Source organism: Haemorhous mexicanus, chromosome 3 (assembly GCF_027477595.1).
Source record: "Haemorhous mexicanus isolate bHaeMex1 chromosome 3, bHaeMex1.pri, whole genome shotgun sequence".
Classification (NCBI taxonomy): Eukaryota; Metazoa; Chordata; class Aves; order Passeriformes; family Fringillidae; genus Haemorhous; species Haemorhous mexicanus.
Genome location: NC_082343.1, coordinates 14,818,713 through 14,841,486, shown reverse-complemented (window position 1 = coordinate 14,841,486; position 22,774 = coordinate 14,818,713). Strand labels below are relative to the sequence as shown.

The window sequence follows — 22,774 nt, the reverse complement described above, 5'->3', positions numbered from 1 at the left end:
GGCTGGCACGCTGCCCTTCCATGGCCCTTTGCAGGGAAGCAGCAGAGTCACTGGGCTATGGCTTTCATGGGGAAACAAATTTCAGTCAACCTTGCATCTGCATTTTGAGTCCCTGCGTTCTGAAGTCTTGTAACAGCAAAACAAAGCTTCATTGGTGTCATGGTCTTGCTAGGGAAAGAATCTAAGGGACAGCCAGTTCAGCAGGGGACATCTGGTCCCTCATTTTCCAGTGATTCAGTGACTCCAGCTAGGAGCTGGTTTTTGCCTGAGAAGTGGGAGTGAGATGCTGGTGTTAGCATGCACTCCTGGTGAGACAACTGACAGCTGCCAGAAGGATTTTTTGTTTCCACCCCTTTGAGAAGAGTGAGGAGACAGTTTGCACCTTGTACATCTCTCACAATAAGCCCAGCTCCTGAAGTAATTCTGTGCACATATTGAAGTTTTCCTGTACATTCCTGGTGACCAGAAAACGAGTTTTTTCCACAAAGAAAAGTATGACTATGAAGCAAAATTTGAATAGAAAAACATGCATCTTGCTTTTCAGCCTAGATGTTTGCAAAACATGAGCAACTCTCCCCATTTCCAAGCTTCCTAAATTCAAGTCCAGCCCCTCTAACTACTCCTTTCAGTCCCCGTGCAGCAGGTGATTTCCAGTGCAAATATACTTTCGTGTCTGTTACACACAAGCAGTGCTCTGCAAAATTTGGCCAGTCGATGTTTCTTCCAGGAAAGCTCTCTCCCAAGCTGTTAAATGCTATGCTCATGAATTTGTGCTCTGGATTTATTGTTTAAACATGCATAAAACACAGCACAGAGCAAATATCCGGGGGGAAGCTCTAAAGGGGCACAAGCTTGGTTTCTCCATTTACCTCTGCAGGCTCTCCAAGCAGGAGAGTGACAGCAAATCACACACTACCCATTCCTCACAGGTGTGCCCAAACATTCCATCAAACACTGCCTCCTCCCCGGGGTGCAGTATGTACTCTCAGCTTTCGAGGGAGAAGAACCTTTCACCTTTCACATCCAAGCCCCCTGGCTGGCTGATGGACAACTGTGATGCAATCAGACCTCCATGGGATCACTGGGGCTCAGACTGCACCAGGTACTTGAAAACAGTTACAGAGGCACTGCCTAGAGAGCTCAAAGAGAAATATATTGATGTCCAGCACACAAAATTGCCCTTCCTACTCACTGCTGTGTCCCGCTCCATTTGCCACATTTCTAAATGCCTGATTTATCCTCCTAACAGCAAAGGCTGGTTTGAAGGTGTCAGTGAAAGGAAGTGCTCAAATTGCTGGAAATGATGTTTCTAAGCATCTTTTTTAGAAACACACTCTCCAGGGATCTCCAGGTCTCTGCCAATAACATGCATAGAAGAGCCAGAGAATGTTCAGGGAGCGCATGCTCAAGTCTGCTGCAGCAAGGAGCAAAGATGGATGGCAAGCAGAGGTGACAACCCATCTGCTTCTGCAGGACCTCTCTGGCATCTCCTGAGGGACTCGAGGAAAACCATGACCAGAGATAACCAGCCAAAGCAGACTGACTGGTTATCCTCCAGCATCATCTGAGACCAAAGCATTCCACTGAGGAGATGTTCCAAAGAGGGATGAGAAAGGGTGGTAGGACAGCTCCTCGGAGATAAACATGCTTTGGCTGGGCTGAGCATTGTCCTGATCTCTTGTCTCTTACAGGGAATGCAAGGCAGAAATTTTTCAAGCAAAAAGTGCCAGAGGCTTTGTGTCCCCCTCCTCTAAACTGTGCATCAGTTCAGATGTCTTTTTTCACAAGGCACAGCACAGATAATTGGCCTGCACCATTCTGTCCTGTGCTCAAGGCTCCACAGCCCACTAACCCCATTCTTTGCCAGGAGGAATTGCCTTTGTGCTCTGCACATGCAGACAATACCCAGAAACCTCCTCCAGCAACTGCAGAGAGATGCAGGCTGCTGTCGGGGAGAGCTGTGGGTGGGCATGAATGAATGAGGGAGTGAATGAGCCGTTCACTACTACTGGCATGAGAATCTCCATGGTTTGGAGACGAGTCACCCGAGCTGTAAGCATGGCTGCAGTGGCAGGTGCTCACCTGCACAGCTGCAAAGAGTGACAGGCAGGTGGAGGTAGCTGGAGCAAGCAGCTGCTTCTCCCAGCACAGCGCAGGCTGCAGTCTGGAATGCTGGAGCATGGATGTGCCCACACGGTGACAGAAGCTGCTGTGTCAGGACATGAGCAGTCTTGCTGGGTTTTTGCCTAGCGCATCAGGCAGAGCGCAGCAGCGTTTGCTCAGCTCGCCCAGCAGATCTCACAGCCCATGCAGAGCTCCATTCTGTCACAGCCACCACTTCAGCTAGCTTGGCTGAGAAAAAGCAGGGTGAACCATGGCCACTGGAGTGGGGAGCAGTCCTGGAACACAGCACCTCCTCTCAGCAGCTGAACTCACTGTCTCTCCCACTCCCTGACTTCCACCCTTTCCTTCTGAGCCCATCTCCGCCTTTCTCTTGCAGGCTGTAAGAAATGAAGGTCTAAATGTGCCTGGAAAGAGGTGTGTGAGGGACCAGGGAGTGGGGCACATCTTCTCCAAGCCTCCCAGCCCCATACTCTTCCTAACCAGTCACTTTTGAAGCAGCCAGATCAAAGCTGCTCTCATGTTCAGATGGGAGAGTGCTGCTTCACCTTTTCTGTCCCAGTGCCATTAGGGCCGGGTGGGTACAAAGGGCTCCTGGACTAATGAGCATCACCACAAACACTGACAAACTCTTTGTTTTCTTCAGCTCCCCTGGGATGTCACAAAAATCCCTCAGCTGAAGCAGCCTGAGGGTCTCAGCAGGAGGCACTGGGAGACAGGAACACCACTGCAAGCTGCAGAGAGAGGTGAGTTTGGAGGAGCCATGGGCATGCCAGGCTCTTCAGAGGGCAGCTCACCAGTGGATGCCCATCAGCACAGCCTTGGTGATCCAGAGGAGCTGGGTACTGCATTCACTGAAAGAGCTGGGAAGTAGGTCAGCAACATTACTGAGGGAATTAAGGAGTTTTAGGGAGAACTCCATGACTAAAATTTGAGTTCCACTGCTTACTGCTGCAGTGATTGGATTTCAGTGTGCAGGGTGAAAAGCACCAGCAGGGATTGTGTGTGCTGCAACCATGCCAATTTCTCCTGCTCACCCTATCCTTTCGCCATGTCAGCTTGTGCAGTGCCTTGCATCCTGCAGCCACTGCCAAGCCAAATGCCACTGATACACATCCACTGCTCTGCTCAGCTCCTGAGCCCAGCACAGCACTGGGCATGCTGCACACATTTAGCTGTGCTCATTTTATATCAGTGGCCCTGCTGGGAGAATTGAGTACCATCAAAGTACTACACAGGGCCAGTCACAAACTTATCCCTCCTCTAAAGAGTTTTAAATCAAAAGAGGTGAGGCAGAAAATCAGAGATAGCTATTGGACAAAAAATCCTGTTTTTTTTCTAAACCAAATTCTTATATGGAAATGCCTTTCATTCCATATATAGGCAATAAGCTCTTAAAGTGAGACCAAAACTAAATAACACCCATAACTGCTGCAGCACTAATTATAAGTCCCTGGTTAGTTGGTTGGCCAGCTCATCACAAAGTGCTTCACAAAGGAGTTTTGTGACAGTGTCCATGTCCTACCCTTCATGTTGAACAGAGAAATTTAGTTTTCCAACTCTGCTGAAAGACATAGTGGTGCAAAACTCTTCAAAAAAAAATTTTTTTTTTTGAAAGCAAGTAAGAAAAGCACAAATGAAATTCACAGGTAAAATTCTGGGTTGCTGTCTTGCTAATGGTGACCAAAATTACAGGCAGAGCTGACACAGTAAGAGGGAGAGGATGTAAGAAGGTGCAGGAGCAAAAACAATATCTCTGCTTCCCCACAGTTCTTGTTGCACCTGAGGATCTGGGCACAGAGGGTTCATCAAGGTCGCTGGGAACTTGCACACCAGTGTGTGAGCTATTAGCTCTGGTCCTATTTTAAGTTCCCAAAGTCACAGAGTTTTGCCTGGAGGGTGGGACAATGGGTTCATCTGCTCCTTGCTGGAGCCAGCGAAGGGTGGAGGAGTCATTCAGGCATGGTGAAAGGGGAATTGCCCACAGGAAGGACAGCCTGAGGTGCAGCAAGTCCTTCTGTGCCAGGCTGCTGCCTTCCTGCAGGACCTCCCTGAGCAGAGGACCCTCCTGTGGGGGCAGGAAACTCTGTGGGTTCAGGGGCTGACCCAGCTGCCAGATGTGAGGTCAGCTCCCAGGAGGGTCCCAGCTGACCCATATGCTCCTTGCCTGTCATCCCATGTCCCCTGCTGACCCTGGCCACAACTCTGAGGATGTGAGAGGGGACTGAACGTCAACCCAGGGCCCCTTGGGATGCTCCTGACCTCCTGCCTCCCCACAGCGGCCATGGGCAACACTGTGGGGCACGGGGACAGACATAGCACGGCACACACACACGGACACACGTTTCCTTTCTCTCCATCCTTCCCAGGGCTCACTCCCTCCTGGAGGGTGCAAATGGGCTCAGGATCGCCCTGGCCGGCTGCAGGTCGGCGAGGGGGGTGTGGGCAGGAGTTGACCGACCAAGGTGGGGTGGGCTGTGCTGGGCTGCGCTGGAGGCAGGCAGGGCATGGATGGGGACTGTCCCGGGCAGGACGGGTAGGGCTAGGGGCAGGCAGGGCAGGGCTGGGGACTGCCCCAAGCAGGGAGGGCAGGGCTGCTGGGGGTGGGTCCGCAACCAGCCCTGCCTTTCAAAGTCCCTCGATGCGAGGAGGAATTCGGGAAATATTTCCAGCAGCGGGAGGACGAGGAGGAGGGCTGCAGCTGCTCCCCAGGAGCAGGGACGGCGGGTGTCTCGCTGCCCGCGCACCGCGGCCGAGGGATGCGGAGGGAGGGGAGGCTGCCTGCGGGGCGGGCCGGCTGAGCGCATCCCCGGGGCGCGCGTGTGTGTGCGCGCGCGCTCCCTCCATCCATCCCTCCATCCCTCCCTTCCTTCCTCCCTCCCTTCTCCCTCCCTCCCTCCCTCCCTCCCTCTCTCTCTCTCTCTCTCTCTCTCTCCCTCCCTCCCGCCCGCCGCCGCAGCCGCGCACCGGGGCTCCGCCGCCCGCCCCGCCGCGATGCCCCGCCGCTGCTGAGCCGGCCCCGGCGACGCCCGCTCCCGCAGCCCGCCAGGTAGGACCGAGAGCGGCCGGCTCCCGCCCCGACCCTGCCCAGCCTCACGCTGCTTCCCAGGGCGCGATCCGAGTGCCGGCGGAGGCTGCCGGGGGGCGGCACGGGGCACCCGGAGCCATGCGGGAGCGATGGGGAGGCGGGGGTAGGATGCTCGCACTCGCCACACAACCCGGGAACGCTTCCTACAACCCAGCCGCGGCACCTCCAGACGGGCGGAGGGGTTCGCCGCCCTCCCCCGGCGGCCAATCGCGACATGTCGCGACGGGAGGTGCGGCTGCGGCGGGGATCGCTTCCCCGCTAGCCCAAGAGTCCGAGGGCATTGCCGGGCAGGTGGGGTCGGCAGGGGCTGAGGCAGATCTCCTTCCCGGGGGGCTTTGGGCGCATCCCCCCGTGCGCGGCGGGGTGCGGTGCCTCCGCCTGGCGGGGCTGTGCGTGCCTCCAGGCAGGGCTGCTCTCCCTGCCTTGAAACGCTTCCCGAGGTGAGTGGTCGGAGGCACCTGCAGCCACGCCGAAATTCCCATTTTCGTCTGGAGCAGCGTGCGTTGTTAAGGGCTGGCATTAAGCAGCGCTCATCACGTAGGCTTTGTCTAGGTGGAAGCATGGCTGGGGCTCTTCCGTCATCTTCAGTTTAATTCTTTATTCACAGCCTTGTTGCTTCCCTCCCCGCCGAGCCATGCAAAACAACTCCACGCTCTGCTCTGTCTCCAAGGCGAGAGCAAACTGCCAAAATGTTGCAGAAATGCAGCAAGCATTAGGGAGGACTGGAGTCTGAAAATGAAAGCTGTAGTAAAATCACAAGGTCACGGGTGTGAAGGTGCGAGCGTGTGCTTTCAGAGCTCCTTTTCGCTTGCGCTTTGCAGAAACCTGTTCATTCCTCCAGTCCCAGATGTTGCAAATTCGCAAGTCAGGCAATTGAAATGAGAGCTGAGAGAGGCTGGGGCTCTCTGTGTTCTCCCCTGGCAGCTGCCTAGGAATTCACGTGCTGTTTGTCACAATGAGAAGGGGTGTGCTTTTGTTTAGAAAAGGGAAGCTGGGACACTTGCATATTGATGTGATGGTAGGGCAAAAAGAGCTGTGACATATGGCTTTGGTTGGGGACATAGCTATCATCAAAGAAAGGCATTTGTGATCCTTTGGGAGTGTCTATTAGCTGTTCCTTTCTCCCCTTTTCCTTCTGATTGGTTCTTCAATAGCCGCTTTGCCCCTTATCCAGCTCAGACATTAAGGGCAAAGAGGGAAATAATGTAACATTTCTAGGACCATCACACCTGCCAGCCAAGCCATAAGCCCCCACCACCAGCTCCCAGGAAAGCTGTCTGACTCCTCTAATGCCCCCACCAGCTCACCCCACCAGTTGACATGGACAATTCCTAAGTCAGGGCTGAGGAGCCACATTGGTCAAAGCTTCCTCTCTACCAGGCTTTTCATTCCAGACACCTGAGGAGGTTAAATGCACTCTCTGTGTCCAGCACCCCTGAGTGTCAGCAGCAGCAGTTCTAACCTGATGAAACTTCGCTTGCTTCTCCTTCCCTCACTTTCTCTAAGGTTTTTGTAATCTCTTGGCTGTGAATGGCTCCTGAAACTTAAATGTCCACTGTTCCTGTACCTGCCCAGGCTGTGCCTCATCTTCTCTCCTGGAACTGCTGCACATGACCTGGCACAAACTTTGGTTTATGTCCTCTCTCTTGGGAGTCTCTACAGCACCTAAAATGATGCTGTAGAGGCACAGCCATTTCTCTGCCTTTTGTAGTGTCCTGATACGCTCAGGGCATTCAGGGTTGTGATTTTCTGGCTTTGCATCTGGGACAAAATTTGGGTTTTTGCTGTGGCTTTGAGGGGATATGGTCCTGATTGCTCACTGGGAAAAAAAGGCCCATGTTCTCCTGCATCCTAATGAAACTTAGATCCTGTAATAAAGCCCAGTGCCCTGCAAGATACAAGCATCACTGGACAATCAACCAACAGGTTGGTCATAGACAACACAAGTGGCAGTGGGTCTCCTTGTGACTGGCACGGGGAACAACCTGTAGCCCTGTCCAAGCTCAGAGTGCTGGGATCTGCATGTGCTCCCAGCTCCTGGACATCAGTGCACACAGCTGTGCAAATCCTGGCTGCACCTGCAGCTGCTGCAGGCTGCTGTGCTCTTGATACTCTGGCATCCAGAGTGGGCTGAGCTGCCTGACTGGGCTTTCCCTTGCCAAGGGTGTGAGTGGTATCTCTCCAGCTGCTTTCAGGAACCTTGAAGGAACTTGGCTTTTGCTGTTATCTCTATCCCTCTGGTGATTTCAACTGAAATTGGAAAGAGGGGGGAGCAATGTGAACAGACAGACAGACATGGAAACTGTGATTTCATGTGCCTGGCTTCCTAAGGAAACCTGGCTACAAATAGAAGTGAGGTTTGGTGCTGCAAAGAGCTCCTGAGGAGACAGAGAAGGCGGGGGAGTCTGAGGAGAAGGAAGGGGTGGCTAACCTTGTGTGTGAGATGGGTAAAGAAGGCCTGGCACACACCTGGGCTTAGAATCCCTTGCCTGAGGTCTGGGGGTCTAAAAGCTGGCCATCTGCTCGGCACTAGCATCCAGCTCCCTCTAGAGTCAGCCATGCCAGAGCTGTGCCTCTGGACGTGGCTCTGCTGGGAGGTGCTACCACGCTTCCCCAGCCAGGAGCAGTCCCACAGATGGATGGAGCTTGCCAGGACGAGCCCCCAGCCCAGCCCAGCCTGCCCAGCTCCTGCCTAGTACTGTGCCTGAATTGCTCAGGTCAACAACCTGCACTTCCATCGGTCTTCCCCCACACCCATCCCCATGGACATTTCCACCTCTTCATCCGTGGATGTTCACGGGGAGCTGGGGATGGGGATTTATCTCCTCTCCCTTGAAGCTTTCTGTTCCTGCCCAGGGGAGCATCCTGCTGCACAGAAGATCCATACACAGCTACAAACCCAGTGCAAAAACAGTCCCGGGGGAAGAGAGGACACAGGCATAGGGGAAACCAATAAGCCTGGTAATTCCTCCCTTCTGGCCCCTTTGGGGCACCTCTGGGCAGATACTTCCTCCCCAGGCTGCCCAAAAGCCTCAGGCTTATTAACAGTGTTTTATTCTCCCAGCACTCACAGGAGATGCTCTACCCATTTTCCACAGAGACACGGAGCACAGGGAGATGCTGGGCTGCCCTGAGATCACACAGGGACTCTGCCAGCCAGGCAGCCTCAGGGCCAGCTCGTGGAGAACGGGCAGACTGTGCTTAAATCAGCAGGGAGATGCACAGGCACAGAGGAAGGCACCAGCAACCCCAGAGGAATCACAGGAAAGAGCCTGATGCTGCCTGATAAAGAAGAGACCAAAGGCAGGTGGTAAGAGTAAAGAAATGGTCTGAAGACAGCAGCAAGCAGGAAGACAGTTGTTTGAGAAACAGACAAACAAACAAACAAACAAAACCCAGTCCCAGAGAACTGTGGCATTTCCCCCTGGCTTCTCATTTCCTGGCATATTCCTTGCTGAGTTCTTGAGTCGTGGGAGAAAGGGACAACTTGACACTTGGTCTCCATGTGTGAAAAGCAAGACTGCAATTTCCCTGACAAACAGTTCCAAGCTCATTTTCTGCAAGCTGCCCCCAAATTCATCCAATGCGGTTGAAATTTTATATCAGGGATGTTTTATTTTCTCTATTTGTCCGTTTATTTTGGAGAGTTGCTGGGGAAATTGTGGAAGGAGATTGGATGTTTCATTGAAGAGATAGGATACTTGGAAAATTCAGTTGCAGACTGATAATTATTCTTAATTTTTAATGTCCTTTACAGAAACCAGGGTGGCCTGATATGTGTTTTACTTGATCGGCTTCATGGAGGGCTTGTGCCTCTGACTATATTTGGAAAGGTTTTCATGTTTTTTTGTACTGATGCAATCAGGATGCTGATGGCCTGGAAATCATTTTCCTGATGTGGAGATCTACAGGGTCATGGGTACGGGATGCCAACAGGCTGTGCCTGTTTTGGAGTGGCAGAGCTGGGTGAAAGGGAGCAGGAGCCAGGCAGAGCCAGAGCAGGGAAGCGAGCCAAGGGTTTTCCAAGCAGTGTTTAAAGTGCCGTCACGCTATGCAGCCCTGAGTGGCAGCACAGCCTTTGGATTTAGCAGCTCTCCTGCACGGTTTGGATGTGCCAATGTGGCAGAAGGGTCCTTTACCTGCCCTGAGAGGCAAATCTCACAGCTGTCAGGAGCTCAGTTTTACCAAAGCTGCGCCATGGGGTCAGCACCAAGATCAGAAGCGAAGCCAGCGAAGCCTGTGTCTGCCCAGACAGATCTCCAAGCACCCTGTACCTCCTAGCAGGGCTGTTGGCATCTGTTTTGTGTCCCTTGGCTGCAAGAAGCTGGACCTGTGATGGTCAGAGACCAGATGGCTTGTTTGGGTGGTTTTTTTCCCCTACGGCCATATCTTTTCCCAGACCAGGCTCTGCCCAAGCCGTCTGCTGGAGAGCAGGCTGCTGATTCCAGTGAGGCACAGGTGTACAGGCTTGAGCACAGCCAGGCAGGGTCAGCAGCAGAGAAGTTCACTGTTCCTCCAAAGATGGGGCCATGGCTGTAAGTGCTATGCATGGAGGCAAGGCATGCAGTGCTTCTTCCCAGGAAGATTACAGCAGATTCTTCTCCTCCTGCAAGAGAAACTGGGGGAGGGGTGCTGTAACCTGGGGACTTCAGGTTTGGGGTAGGAGAGAGTCTGTCTTTTTGGGGGTTGCTGTCTTTTCCCCTGGGATAGGGTGGGGAGCAGCTGAGCTGCTTTGAGGCTCTTTCTCCGTCGTGCAGGCTGGCTGTTCCTTGCAGTGACCACTAGCTACTTCCTCATCAGTTTTTGGTCCCTCTGGTTGAAGGCGTACTGTCTTTCTTCAGCCTATGACACCAGAAAAGGGTGGCTTGAGCTGCTTTCCCTGTCTCTCCCTATTGCATTCATTCTAGGAAAAGGTTCTCTCTTGTCTAGCTCTGACTGTAGGATGGGAAAAGACTCTTTGGGAATCCCCATGGTGTTGCAACACTCTCCTGGTTGTGCTCCCACATCGAGCTGCAAAGCAGCCACTCTCATGTGAAGAACAAACTTTTACTGGTCCCCAGCAAGCAACCAGGCACCCTGTAGGGAGAGGGTGCTGCTCCAGCCTCCTGCACGCTGGTGACACTGCTGTGGGGACACCTCCTACCCCAGCTGGCAGTAAATTGGCAGGAATGATGCTCATGATGAAGATGATGGTGTCGCAGTGGGGTGGGCACTGTTGGGGGCTGTAATGGTGTGAACACTGCTGTGTGCCAGCTGCTCTGCACACGTTTTCTGTGGGATGCTGGGAGAAAATTTCCACGTGGAAAGCCTCTCAGTCTTTCTTTGTGTGGCCACTCATTCCTCCTGAGCCCAGGCCATTTTCTTCCTTGCCCAGTCCTTCTGTAATTAAAGTGTCTGGACCAGCAGTGGTTTTTTTAGTGTTCTTAAAAATAACCATACACACTTATAGTGTGTTGCAAATGGTTATAGACCCGTGTGTGATACCAAGCTTTAGGAAAATAACAGGGAGGGTCTTACAGTGGATATTTCAAAGCTGAAGCGCCCCGATGGAGATGGGACTTTTGGGAGGGTGATGCAAAGAAAAAGCTGTGCTGTGTTGAAATGCAGAGCAGCTTTCAGGCTCGCTTTGCATGCAGCAACCAGTCAGCCTGAAGGATCGATGCTGCCAGGGAAAGATCAGAGCAGACTCTAAAAGGCTGTTTCCTCCCCATCTGGCAGCTCCTCAGCTGGGGGGCAGGAGCATGAGCTGGCAGCAGGAGCTCTCTCCTACCAATTTGTAAAACCTAGAGCTCCCATGTCCAGCAGGGAGGCAAATATCTCTACAACCCTCCCAGCCCTGCTGTGGGCAACAGCTGCCCTCCTGGTGTTTCACAGCACCAAGGAGTGGAAGAAAGGCTGCAGTGACAGCCCTTGGCCAGGAGCTCCATCTAAACTGGGCTTGTTCTGGAGCCTCTCCCAGGCTTTCCTCCCTGACTGTGCAGAAACACCTGCTGGCACCCCTGTGGAGCTTGTCTGGAAAGGGGAAAGGGCTCAGGAGAACCCAGGTTGGGCTCTGTCTCTCCTGGTTAGTTTTAGCTGTCCCTGAGAGCTCTCCAGCAGCACCAGGACAGTTCCCCTGCTACAGTGGTAAAAAGGGCTCTGGGTGCTGTCCCTGGGCATCAGGTGGTGCTTGTGGGCAGGGCAGTGCTGGGATTTTTCACCACATGTGTATGGCCAGCACCCAGCCTGAGAGCAGCCTAAGCCCCTGCTCTGTGCTGCCCTGATCCCTCTGTCCTCAGAGGTTCTGGGGCAGTGCCACCAAGGCCATGAGCACCGTGACAGGCAGGGTTTGCCAGGGCTGCCAGCCCAACACTGCATCAGCTGCTGCACACGCTTTTATTGCTGATGGCCAGGATGGGAAATGCAATTGAGACCTTAATGAAAAGCTAACAGAGTTGGGTTTGGAGAGAGGGCTGCTCTTCAGGTAGCCTTGCTTCCTCTTACAGCATATTAGAAATTATTTTTCTGGGAATATTCCTACACTATGCCACAGCGTGCTGACTGTGAGCTGAGACTGTAGGCAAATGCAGAGCAAGAGGGTCTCTGGGGACCAAGCTGTTTATTTTGGATTGTACAAATAAAGAAATGCTGATGATTTAATAGCAGGTGCTTCTCAGAGATATTTTGAGTGTCAGGCTCTGGCTGCATGTGTGTAACTAGCATGTTGTGGCCAAGCATTTCCTAGCCCTTCACAATTCCTGAGCCTCACTGTGAATTGGTTTAAGTAGGAAAGCTGGTCATGATGTGTGAACCTTGCCTGATGACTACACCACAAAATGCTGGAGGAAGTACAACAGGGTTGGGGGATGCTGCTGCTGCCCAAAGGATGCACATTGGCATGGCTGGTGGATGTCTCTTCCAAAGCTCCAGCCATTTCTTATCCCTCTCCAGAAAATCTCCACATTTCTTACCTCCCGACATCTGAGGGAAAAATATTATTTGTACATGGAGTGCTGGTTGGGAATGCCAGAAATATGGATTGCTCAGATGCAAGCCTCTAGGCCTTTTTTCCTCCTGTTTAAAGTAGTATGGGACTTGATTTCAGACAAACAAACAAACAAAATAAACAAAGCAAAACAAAACACAACTTATATTAGAATATTTGAAAGGGGAAACACACAGTAAATAAAGTTCAAATTTCTTATTAATTTCATTTCATGGGTGTCTTTTTTTTCTGAATGAGACTTCCAGTACCCAAATCCTTTTAAGGCTGGAGAGTTGGTCCAAAGTGTGATGGGACTCTCCTCTTCTTCATGACCTAAATCAGTGACCCAAAGCATAATATTTTTTCTAGAACCATCTGTTTTCTCTTCTTGCCAAGGGGATTTCACAATGCCTGATTGCTCTGAATAATTGTACGTGTGCAGGGATATGACTTGCCACAGGGAGAAAAATTAACTGAACAAGGACAGGTGGATGTTCTTGAGTTTTCTGAAGAAACTACTACCCTTTAGAAGGAGAGGGTGAAGAACCATGCAACTGAGTAATATTTTATGCCCACCATGAATTTTTTTAAGCTTACATATTTAAAAAGGAAACAAAACTACACTTAGAAGCTATCTCGGATTAACAGAGTAGGTACCAAGTCAGCCTGTGTTTTGACAGCCCCTTTATCAAATGTCTCTGTGACTTGGAGCAGTGTGAAACACAGGAGTACAGATGTTGGGTGACTAATTCATGCTTCAGCTAAATTTCAGTGACCATGAATGCACATCTGTTTCAGCTTAGCCATCCACTGAAGGGTGTGCAACAAGGTGCTCCTCTTTGCAAACATCATGCTTGCATTTTTTTTCACTTTGGGCTTGTAAGCAGTGGCTACAGCTCACATCTGGGGAAGCAGAAGGTACCCAGGCACTACGATCAGGGGGGCAATGAGTCTGGTAGTAAGAGCGTTTTTGTAGCATTAGCAGGATTCCCAATGCAAACAACTTTCTTTTAAATCTGTCTTCCCACAAGAGACTTGCTTTTTCCTGTTCAATTTCTCTGTTCTTAACACCCAGCTCTCGGATTTGCTCACTTGCTCCACTGTGTATCTTTTTATTTTCTTAATTGCAATACCAGAGAGTGGGGGTTGGAGGCACACCAACAGTTCCTAGTGAGAAAATGCCACTTATATGAAACCATCTTAATAAATTCTCAGTATTACCCTCCCAGACCAATAACAGAGCCACAGCATCCACAAATAAAAGCAAAAGCAGGAGAGGGCTTTGATCCACCATTACAGTGTCTCTCTGTGGAGCAGATCCCATATGAGGGATGGTACCCATTGATTCCTCCAGCCTTGTTCCCTTGCACACAGCTCTGTCCTGGCATTATATGCCCCTGCCCTAAGGAGGAGTTAAAACCTTTCATGGCTGAGCTTTGTTGGGTTTTTCTTTCAGGGGTTTGGGGTTTTTCTGAGGAAAATCAGCTCAGCTTTTTGTATTTCCCAGTGAAGTCGAGGTATTGACATGCTCATTTTCATCTCTTCATAGAAACATTTTTAAGTACCATCTGATTAAATTAACTTGGATTAGAGAAGCGTGGTATAGCAAAGGCTCTCCTTGAGGAGAAAATACAGCTTTAATAACTAGGGATCTAGCTTTTATTGGCTAGTAAATTTGAGAATGTAACACTGAGCATGCTCAGGTTTTTTTTTTTTTTTTTCACTAAGCATCTCTTTGTACTTAAAGGCATCTGTTCTGTCGGTTTATGCACTGTTAACTAACTGCAAACCTCTTTAACAGCTCCTCTACATTGCTGGAAAATCCTGAGGCAGGACAAGGGCAAGAACGGCTGTCATGCCTGATGACTGATGTTGTAAATGGAGTGAGAAAGGCCCTTGAAGGGGAAGCCGTCAAAGTTGACCTAGTGGGAAAAGAGCGTAAGGACATGTTTCCTCTACAAGCATGCCAAGAGAGCCAGGCTTCGATGCATATGCGGCTCTTTCCAGTTTTGGGAAGGTGCAAAGTGATGCACTCTGGAAGGAATGGCTCCAAAATCATTAATTACAGGCTGCCCTTCTGGTGCACCTTATGACCAAGTTACTGTTAAGAGTAAGGTTTTGCCAGGGCTCTAGCTCACTTTGTGCAGATTTCCAATGTGGAGTAGATGCTTGGGAGGACTGTGAGCAAGAAAAGACTGTGAAATACATAGTTTACAGTGATTAAAAAAGTATAAAAAATATTTAAGCATGATGAGGAGATAGTAGATTCTCCTGTCCTCTCCTGCTCTTACCCTGAATTCCAGTGAAGTGAGTGAGTGCACTGTAATTTTGAAATGGGAAACACTTCTGCCAGCTGTGAAACAGAACGATGGGCTTTAATTAGATTAGAGGAACAAGAAAATGCAATTGAACAAATAGGTTGTCAACAAAGAGAAAGAAACATCATGGTAGCTAAAGGAGGTAGGTGCTAGCTCGCTGGTACCATGTGAATCCATCCTGGTTCAGATGACTGAACTAGAGGATTTCTACATGGAAAACATCACCAGTCATAACAAAATGGGCTCAAAAGCTGCATCTTCTTGAGTAACAGGATAACTTGATCGTATCTTCTGAGAGGTAAATCTGTTATTTCTGGTTGGCCTCACTTAATCTTTGCTTTTTGCCTCTTTCAGGTTGAGAATGTTTGGGACCCGTCTGGTGGAAGTGGCCATGTCGCGAGTAATTCCCACGCACGCCTTCCCAGTGAGCTTCCCTCTGCTGAGCCTCGTCCTGCTGCTGCTCCTCCATGCAGAGGGCTCACGTGCGGAGAGCCCCAGTGAACTGCCCGCCAACGACACCGAGGAGTGCGCTGGCTCCTACATCTGCAAGAAGGGTGTGATTTTACCAATATGGGAACCCCAGGACCCCTCGTTTGGGGACAAAATCGCTCGGGCAACGGTGTATTTTGTAGCCATGGTGTACATGTTCCTGGGAGTGTCCATCATAGCCGACCGCTTCATGTCCTCCATCGAAGTCATTACATCCCAAGAGCGGGAAATAACCATCAAGAAGCCCAACGGCGAGACCAGCAAAACCACCGTGAGGATCTGGAACGAGACTGTTTCCAACCTCACGCTGATGGCCTTGGGCTCCTCTGCTCCGGAGATCCTCCTCTCTGTTATCGAGGTGTGCGGCCATGGCTTCACGGCGGGGGACCTGGGGCCGAGCACGATCGTGGGGAGTGCTGCCTTCAACATGTTTGTCATCATCGCAATCTGTGTGTACGTGGTGCCAGATGGAGAGATAAGGAAGATCAAACACTTGCGAGTGTTTTTTGTTACAGCGGCCTGGAGCATCTTTGCCTACACTTGGCTTTACATTATTTTATCTGTGTCTTCTCCTGGGATTGTGGAGGTTTGGGAAGGCTTGCTCACCTTCTTCTTCTTCCCCATCTGTGTGGTGTTTGCCTGGATAGCTGACAGGAGGCTTTTATTTTACAAGTACGTCTACAAGAAATACCGAGCCGGCAAGCAGAGAGGCATGATCATTGAGCACGAGGGTGACCGGCCCTCCTCCAAGGCCGACATCGAGATGGATGGAAAGGTTGCTAATTCTCATGTGGAGAACTTTTTGGATGGGACACTGGTGCTGGAGGTGGACGAGAAAGACCAGGATGACGAGGAAGCCAGGAGGGAAATGGCTCGGATCCTGAAGGAGCTGAAACAAAAGCACCCAGACAAGGAAATTGAACAGCTCATAGAGCTGGCCAACTACCAGGTCCTGAGCCAGCAGCAGAAGAGCAGGGCCTTCTACCGCATCCAGGCCACCCGGCTCATGACCGGCGCCGGCAACATCCTGAAGAGACATGCCGCAGACCAGGCCCGCAAAGCCGTCAGCATGCACGAGGTCAACAGCGAGGTGACCGAAAATGATCCCGTCAGCAAGCTCTACTTCGAGCAGGGCACCTACCAGTGCTTGGAGAACTGCGGCACCGTGGCCCTGACCATCGTCCGCCGGGGAGGAGACCTGACCAACACGGTGTACGTCGACTTCCGCACGGAGGACGGCACGGCCAACGCCGGCTCTGACTACGAGTTCACTGAGGGGACGGTGGTCTTCAAGCCCGGAGAGACCCAGAAGGAAATCCGTGTTGGCATCATCGATGACGACATATTTGAGGAGGATGAGAACTTCTTGGTCCATCTCAGCAACGTCCGTGTGAGCACCGAGGGCTCAGATGAGGGCGTTCTTGAGGCCAGCCGTGTCTCAACACTCGCCTGCTTGGGATCACCGTCTACTGCCACCGTCACCATTTTTGACGATGACCACGCCGGCATCTTCACCTTCGAGGAGCCAGTAATGCACATCAGTGAAAGTGTAGGAACCATGGAAGTGAAAGTGTTGCGAACCTCTGGAGCACGAGGAAATGTTATTGTGCCCTACAAAACCATTGAAGGCACGGCCAAAGGTGGAGGAGAGGACTTTGAAGACACCTGCGGGGAGCTGGAGTTCCAGAATGATGAGATAGTGTAAGTTGAGGTTTTATTTGTGTCTTACAGTCTCTGTTTCTCCTGAAATGAAATGCACTTAGCTCCCAGAGCTGCACTGGAGGTGTTTGGGTGCCAGTGCATTGCAATAAGCCATGGATGGCCTCAGGTGCTTTGGGTAGCCTGAAACACTGTGTCCCTGCCTTGCCGGCAGACTGGAGAGTGATGCCTGGTCAGGGGCACTGCAGCCTTCCAGGAGCAGGGAGGTGGAGCTGATCTGGGAGCCGTACCCATGCGCTAAGCAGATCTCTACAGCCTCTGCTGCAGCTTCTACTGCTTTGCAGCAGAGCAGAGAACAAAACTGAGGTGGCTGTGACCACCCAGGCACGAGGGCTCAAACTGAGTGTGTGAATTGTGGTACCTGCTTCCTGTTTCCTGCTGAGGCTCAGTTCATCTGGGTCACAGCTGTCCTACTGATGCTCTGCTCAGGGCTTTGGTGGAGGTTGCTTCACCTCTTCCTGTTTTAAAGGGTGCAGGCCTGGGTCACTGTCCAATACACATCTTGAAAAGTGTTGTCATGCAAGGAAGCCTCATGGTTAGGATGTAACTGCAGCCACATTCAGCTGCTTGCAAGTAAAAAAAGGAGGCTGAAAGCTGTTGGAGGCTACTCCTGAGTGTTGCTATTTGGATGGTGGGGAAATTATTAGTGTTGTAGCCTTATTACATTATGTGGAGAGCATAACTTTGCTCAGTAAATCACGATAGAAAACATCAATCCTTGGGTATGTCATGAAGACATTTCCTTGCCCAGCTGGTGGTCTGGGAAGAGTAGGGATTGGAAGCTGTGTTTTTCCAGCCTGAGGCTCTTCCTATAGTGAATTCTGTGTTTGCAGCCAACAGGGACTAAGTTCTGTAGCACAAAAACACCGCATAGAGCTGAAAGAAGTAACTGGAATAGGACACTGCTGTGTAAAGGGAGAGTGAAATTTTGGCTTTGGTGGTATTTATTGTGCTGCTGGTCTCCCAGGAGCTGAGACAAACCATGGTGAGTGCCCAGAGTGGTCCTTGTGTTCTCTCTGTCACCTGTATCTGCTGTGTCTGCACAGGGAGAATGAAACTTCTTCATAAAACTTCTTGAAGTAGATGGTGGGGGGAAAAAAGGTGATTTGTAGCTCTCAGGCAGGATTTATACCAGTTGGGATTTTGACTTCCCAGGAAAAACTGAGCAAAAAGTTCACAGCTCTACAATGTTGTAGCTCTGGAGGCTAAAACAGACATGTTGCTCACACAAGGGTCAAGAGCACATGGCTCCTGACTGCTGAGTGATAAATGTAGTAGAGACGAATGCAGTTATTTGAATTTTTTTTATCATTTTGGGAGAAGCAGGGAGTTGTCTGCAGAGATGCAATGAAGTAGGCTATAAGGATATCTCCCAAAGGCTCTTTGCTTTTTATCCAGGTCACTCAGCACTACCAAAACTGGGCTAGTGGCAGTTAGACTTTGCCATTTGTTCCCAGCTCCCATGGGATGTGACATGTTTACATGGCAGGCCAAACACACAGCCACAGGCTCTGCAACAGTGCTCAGAGGGGCTTGGACTACGCCTTGCCTTGGATCCACCACTGTGGCCAGGATCTCTGTGCTGTCCTTCATCCAAGACCTGTGTCTGGGCTCCCCCTTGGTGCTTGGGCTGTGATGAGGCGAGGTGCTCTCCCCGGCACTGCTGTGCTGGCTTGCCTCTGGTGTGGCCTTCCCTCCTCCGAGCCCTTCACTGCTGACTTTTGCCAACAGCCCAGTAACCAAGGGGTGTGCTGGAAGCCAGCTGACCACATCCTGTGGAATCTGTGCTGGTGTGCCCTCACTAGGGCTGCAAGCCTCCTCCTTCCTCTTCTCACCAGCTGCCAGAATGTGCCCAGCAAGCAAGAAACAGGGAAAAGCAGCTTTCTCAGAACCCTGAGCGTGCCTCTTCTGTGCAGATGCCATTGTATCTCTGTTGTCTTTAAACTGTGCCTCCCAGGAATCACAGTGAGTGATGGTCCCTCAGAAGTGCCCACAGCCTGGGGCCTGGGTGTAAGGAGGTGGTGGCTGCAGGGACAGATGGTGACCAAAGGGCTCTCTCCATTCAGGTGGGAGAGGACATTGACAGAATGAAACCAATGGTACATATTCCAATCTATCCATGTGCCTGAAAGGCAGCAGGTATTAATCTAAAGCTCAGCTGCTGCAGTCCATGTTCAGGTGCTGGGTGGTACAATCTGACTGGCAGGTTTCCTGCCAGGTCCATGTTTTGCCTGGACACAGGTTTAGGACAACACAGAGGCAGTGTTCCTGATGCTGAGCTGCTGCTTACAGGCATGCTCCCTTGGAAGAATTTGCTCCAATAAATATATGCTAGCACAATATGTGGATTATGTAGCTAAAGACTTTTCACTCTGTCATTGCTTGATAGTGCTGTACTTCAGTTAAGCCACGGTTATGTGGAATGGTGCAATTCCCTAGCACACTGGCTTCAATACAGTTCTAAAATTCCAGGTTTTCTCATGCTCTGATGGCCAAGAGAGATGTCTTTGCTGCCCTTTCTAAAGGTCTTTAGTGCCTCTTCAGTTCTGCCATTCAAGTCTGAATGAATCAGCTTGATAAAAGTGAGTAAGATGTGTTTTTCTGGGGCAGTAATAACAAAGGTAGGGCAGTACAGGGAGACATGAAGATGAAAGAAAAGCATGCACAAGCCTCTATTATTAGAGGGCTGGCTTGCTGGTAAGTCCCAGTAAAATTAGAAAGCGCTGGGAGGGCCCTGATCTTCTGGAGACCTTCCTCTGGTTCCCAAAAGGCCTAATTACGTAACATGTTGTTTGTTTGCAGTGTCCAGAGAGACTTTCCCATTTTGCAATCTGTTGCTGTCCCCCCTTCCCAGAATACACAAAATAGCAGTTTAACTGCTGAAGCCATGCTGCTCCTGTGCATTTAATCAAACATCTCATTCTGATGCTACCAAAAAAATATGTGTAGTGGAGAAGATGTTGGTCCTCCTGTGGAACATTTAACCCAGCACTGCCTCTTGGAGCAGTGCTTTTCTGCTCCTTGTTCCTGGAGCACAGCTTGTGTGTTCAATGGATGCATGTTTGGTGAAAGAAGCAGCTTTTAGGTGGGGTTTGCATGACACATTGCTCCAAGCTTTGTGGGAGAAGGTGTCTGGCTGGGGTCTCAGCAAGGTCAGTCTCAGTGATGCTGCACAGGTACCTGGGGCTCTGAGATATCAGTGTAGGTGCTGTGATTGAAAGCGTAAGAGAGCCTTCCCTCTGAGCCCAGCCTCAACAAGGTGGCTCCAGCCTTGTCCTGCATCTCCATTAATGACTGAAGCTTTCTGCATGGGAACCTGGAGAAGATGTGCACTTGTAGGCCCTTCCTGCCCCCCAGCTACTGCAGCTATTGTGATCATAGAAGAGGTCACTGGTTCATCCAGGCAGTGTATTTTTATCTGCTGACTGAATGCTAAATAATTCAAAAGAAGTCCAGCTTCCTATATCAGAGGAGGAAGCAAGCTTTCCCTCAGCTGATATCCCATCAGCTCTTCTCCTTTCTGTCTCAGCATCAGGAGGAGCACTTCTTCCAGATGTGACTGCAAAGCCCTTTGAAAACAGTGTGTTCTTTCATGTTCAAAAAACACAGTTTTTCTAGGGATAACATTGCAACTAGAGATCTGTTACAATCTGCACTCCAGATGTCTGCACACACACCCCAAAAGAAAAGATTTTACTGCATTAATGTCAATGAGGAAGATGGTACATCTGGATAACCAATTAAACTCATATTTCACCTATGCAGTCACACCTGTAAACGCTTGGAAAATCTTATGTCAAATGGTCTTGCTGTTCATAATATACAGTTTAGTTGTTTTTATAAAACATGTCTGCTGCAGATTTAGGAAATGACACTTTTTGCCCACTGAATTTTACTTGTCCAAGTCAGTTTTGGCATTTCTCTGGAAGCATAAATTTAGGAGCTGAATACTAACAGAGACACAAACCATCAGCTACATCCTCTGATTTTTTTTTTTTTTTTTGGGAAAGTGTCCTCAGAAACCACATAGGCTCCCTCCCAAGAGCCCTTTAAAAATGTCAGTGTCAATAAATAGAGATGGTGGCAGGAGGGGAACCAAGTGGTACTGCTTTTTTAAGTGCCCCTTTTATTTTCTTCTCCAAAAAGAAGTTGGGTCAGTATTTCTAAAGAAACAGCAAAAATAATATCCTGACTCAGCCCTGGAACCCCTCTATATGAGTTTTTCATCTGTAGCCTGCAGCTTCAGAGGAAAAAAGTAAAGCCTCCAGCATGAGCAGCCTTGCAGTAGGATGCAGTTGAAGAGCAGGATGTCTTTGGATGTGGCAGAGAGAATGCTGTAAACCAGGCTGGAAGGGAAGCAAAGAAGCATTCCCTTTTTCAGGTTTCACTGTTGAGAACATTCTCTTCCTCTTTGTGGTCCCACTCTGTCCCACTGGGCCAATGTGCATCCCCTGCCTCCACAGCCCCAGCTTCCACAGGGTTAATGTCTGGCAGCACGCTGTGAGATATCAAAGGAGACCAAACAAAGATTAAACTCTTGCTTGGCCTGCTTCCAGGGCCCAGCATGGGCTTTGCAGAGGATTCTCCCCTCACCACTGGAAGTCCTGCCTGGCCCAGTGGGATTTGCAGTCGGTACAGACATGGCCAGCTGGATCTAGGGCTTGGATCCTGGGTCCAGTGGGATTTGTAGGCAGTACAGACATGGCCAGCTTGAATCCTTGGCAGAAGCACCCAGTATTCCTGGCCCATCCAGTACAGATCCCTCTTGGGGAGCTGGCCCTGGCCAAGGCCCACGGCAGGGGTCTGAGCAGGTGTGTTGCACCACGCTGGGGCATGGAGGAGGCCTGTTTTCCTTTTGAGGAGAAGTTCTCTGGGCCTGAAATGTATAATTTCTTTGGTTCCTGAAGGCCAAAAGCTGGTTGTAACCTCTTCAGAGGAGAAGACACAGGTCTAACTGGGTCATCTGTCTTTTCTTTTTCTTGCCTTCATTCAAACAATGTTTGGTCTTTCCTGAACACTCCTAAAATGTTGGCCTGAATATCTCCCAGGCATGGGCACCTCTCTTAAACTGCTGTGCTCCTGCCTCAGCTGCGTGGTCAGCCACGTCTCTGTTAGGAGACAGCAAGGGAATAAGGCCACGTGATGCCCACAGACCTTCCCCTTTGTGCTGTGCCCAGGACGTGGCAGGTACTGGAAAACTCATTCCCAAGTGCCAGGTCAGGTCTCAAGCCCCTGAAGGGCAAACTCACAGCTGTGTCTCTGAGTGTCCCATGACTTCATTTGCTCCCCCGGGTGAAGCACTCCTGTGGCACTCCTCGGTGGTGTGGGACAAGTCCTGCCCCTGGCTCCCTCACGGGATGCAGACTGTGCCGTTTGCCCAAATAAGTCAGGAAATCCAGGAACTTGATTGCATGATGTCCCCTGTGGAGGGGATTAGGCGGTGAAGTCGTGTTATTGGACAAAGCAAGTTGTGCCAGCCCATCACTGGGGGTGAGTGGTGGGGGGAGAAGGGTGAGGACAAGAGTTAGCTGAGGAACTGACACAGTTTTTGTCCTTGAAAAACCAATGTTTCCTTATTTGTAATGAAATGTTGTTGGCAATTTACTGCTGCCAGCTGCATCTCTGTGGTTGATTAAGGGAGCTTGGATCTTAAATATGTAATAACTCCCTGAAAGCCATTGAGAGGTAGTTATTAGCTTCATCAGGGTCTGTGCACACATCCGCTGCGCTCCTTTATGAAAAGGCTACCTATTTAATGCATTGTAGTGATTCACAAAATGCAGGATCTAGTCTTGTTTTAAGACATTAAAACAACAGCCCTAGCAAAGCTTGTTAGCGCAGGAAAGTTATCTCAGAGTGAAGCACTGCTCCACAGCCCCCTGATGGGGGACAAGAACAGGAGGTAGGAGAAGTCCTATTCCTTTTTGCAGACCCTTCTCTCCCTGGCCTGTGCTTGAGCACTGCTGGGAGCAGCATTGGCACCAGCAGGTATTTTACAGGAGAACAGGCACCTCTTCCAGCTGTGCACATGAGATCCATGGCTGTGAAAAGCCCTTGAGCAGGGAGAGGTAATTC

General features: G+C 50.5%; 1 protein-coding gene across 4 annotated transcripts in view; it reads left to right on the top strand.

Annotated features, from left to right (window-relative positions):
* Nucleotides 1-5,094: 5,094 nt before the first annotated feature.
* Nucleotides 5,095-22,774, top strand: part of SLC8A1 (solute carrier family 8 member A1) — a 113,998-nt gene continuing 96,318 nt past the window's right edge. For 2 of the 4 annotated variants that reach the window (XM_059840909.1, XM_059840911.1), the window contains exons 1-2: nucleotides 5,095-5,170; nucleotides 14,846-16,681. In XM_059840909.1, coding sequence (XP_059696892.1) covers nucleotides 14,853-16,681 — 1,829 coding nt within the window. In that variant the 5' untranslated portion in view covers nucleotides 5,095-5,170; nucleotides 14,846-14,852. Of the gene's footprint in view, nucleotides 5,171-14,005; nucleotides 14,112-14,845; nucleotides 16,682-22,774 lie in introns of those variants that run through there. The other 2 variants (XM_059840910.1, XM_059840908.1) reach the window with 2 other exon arrangements.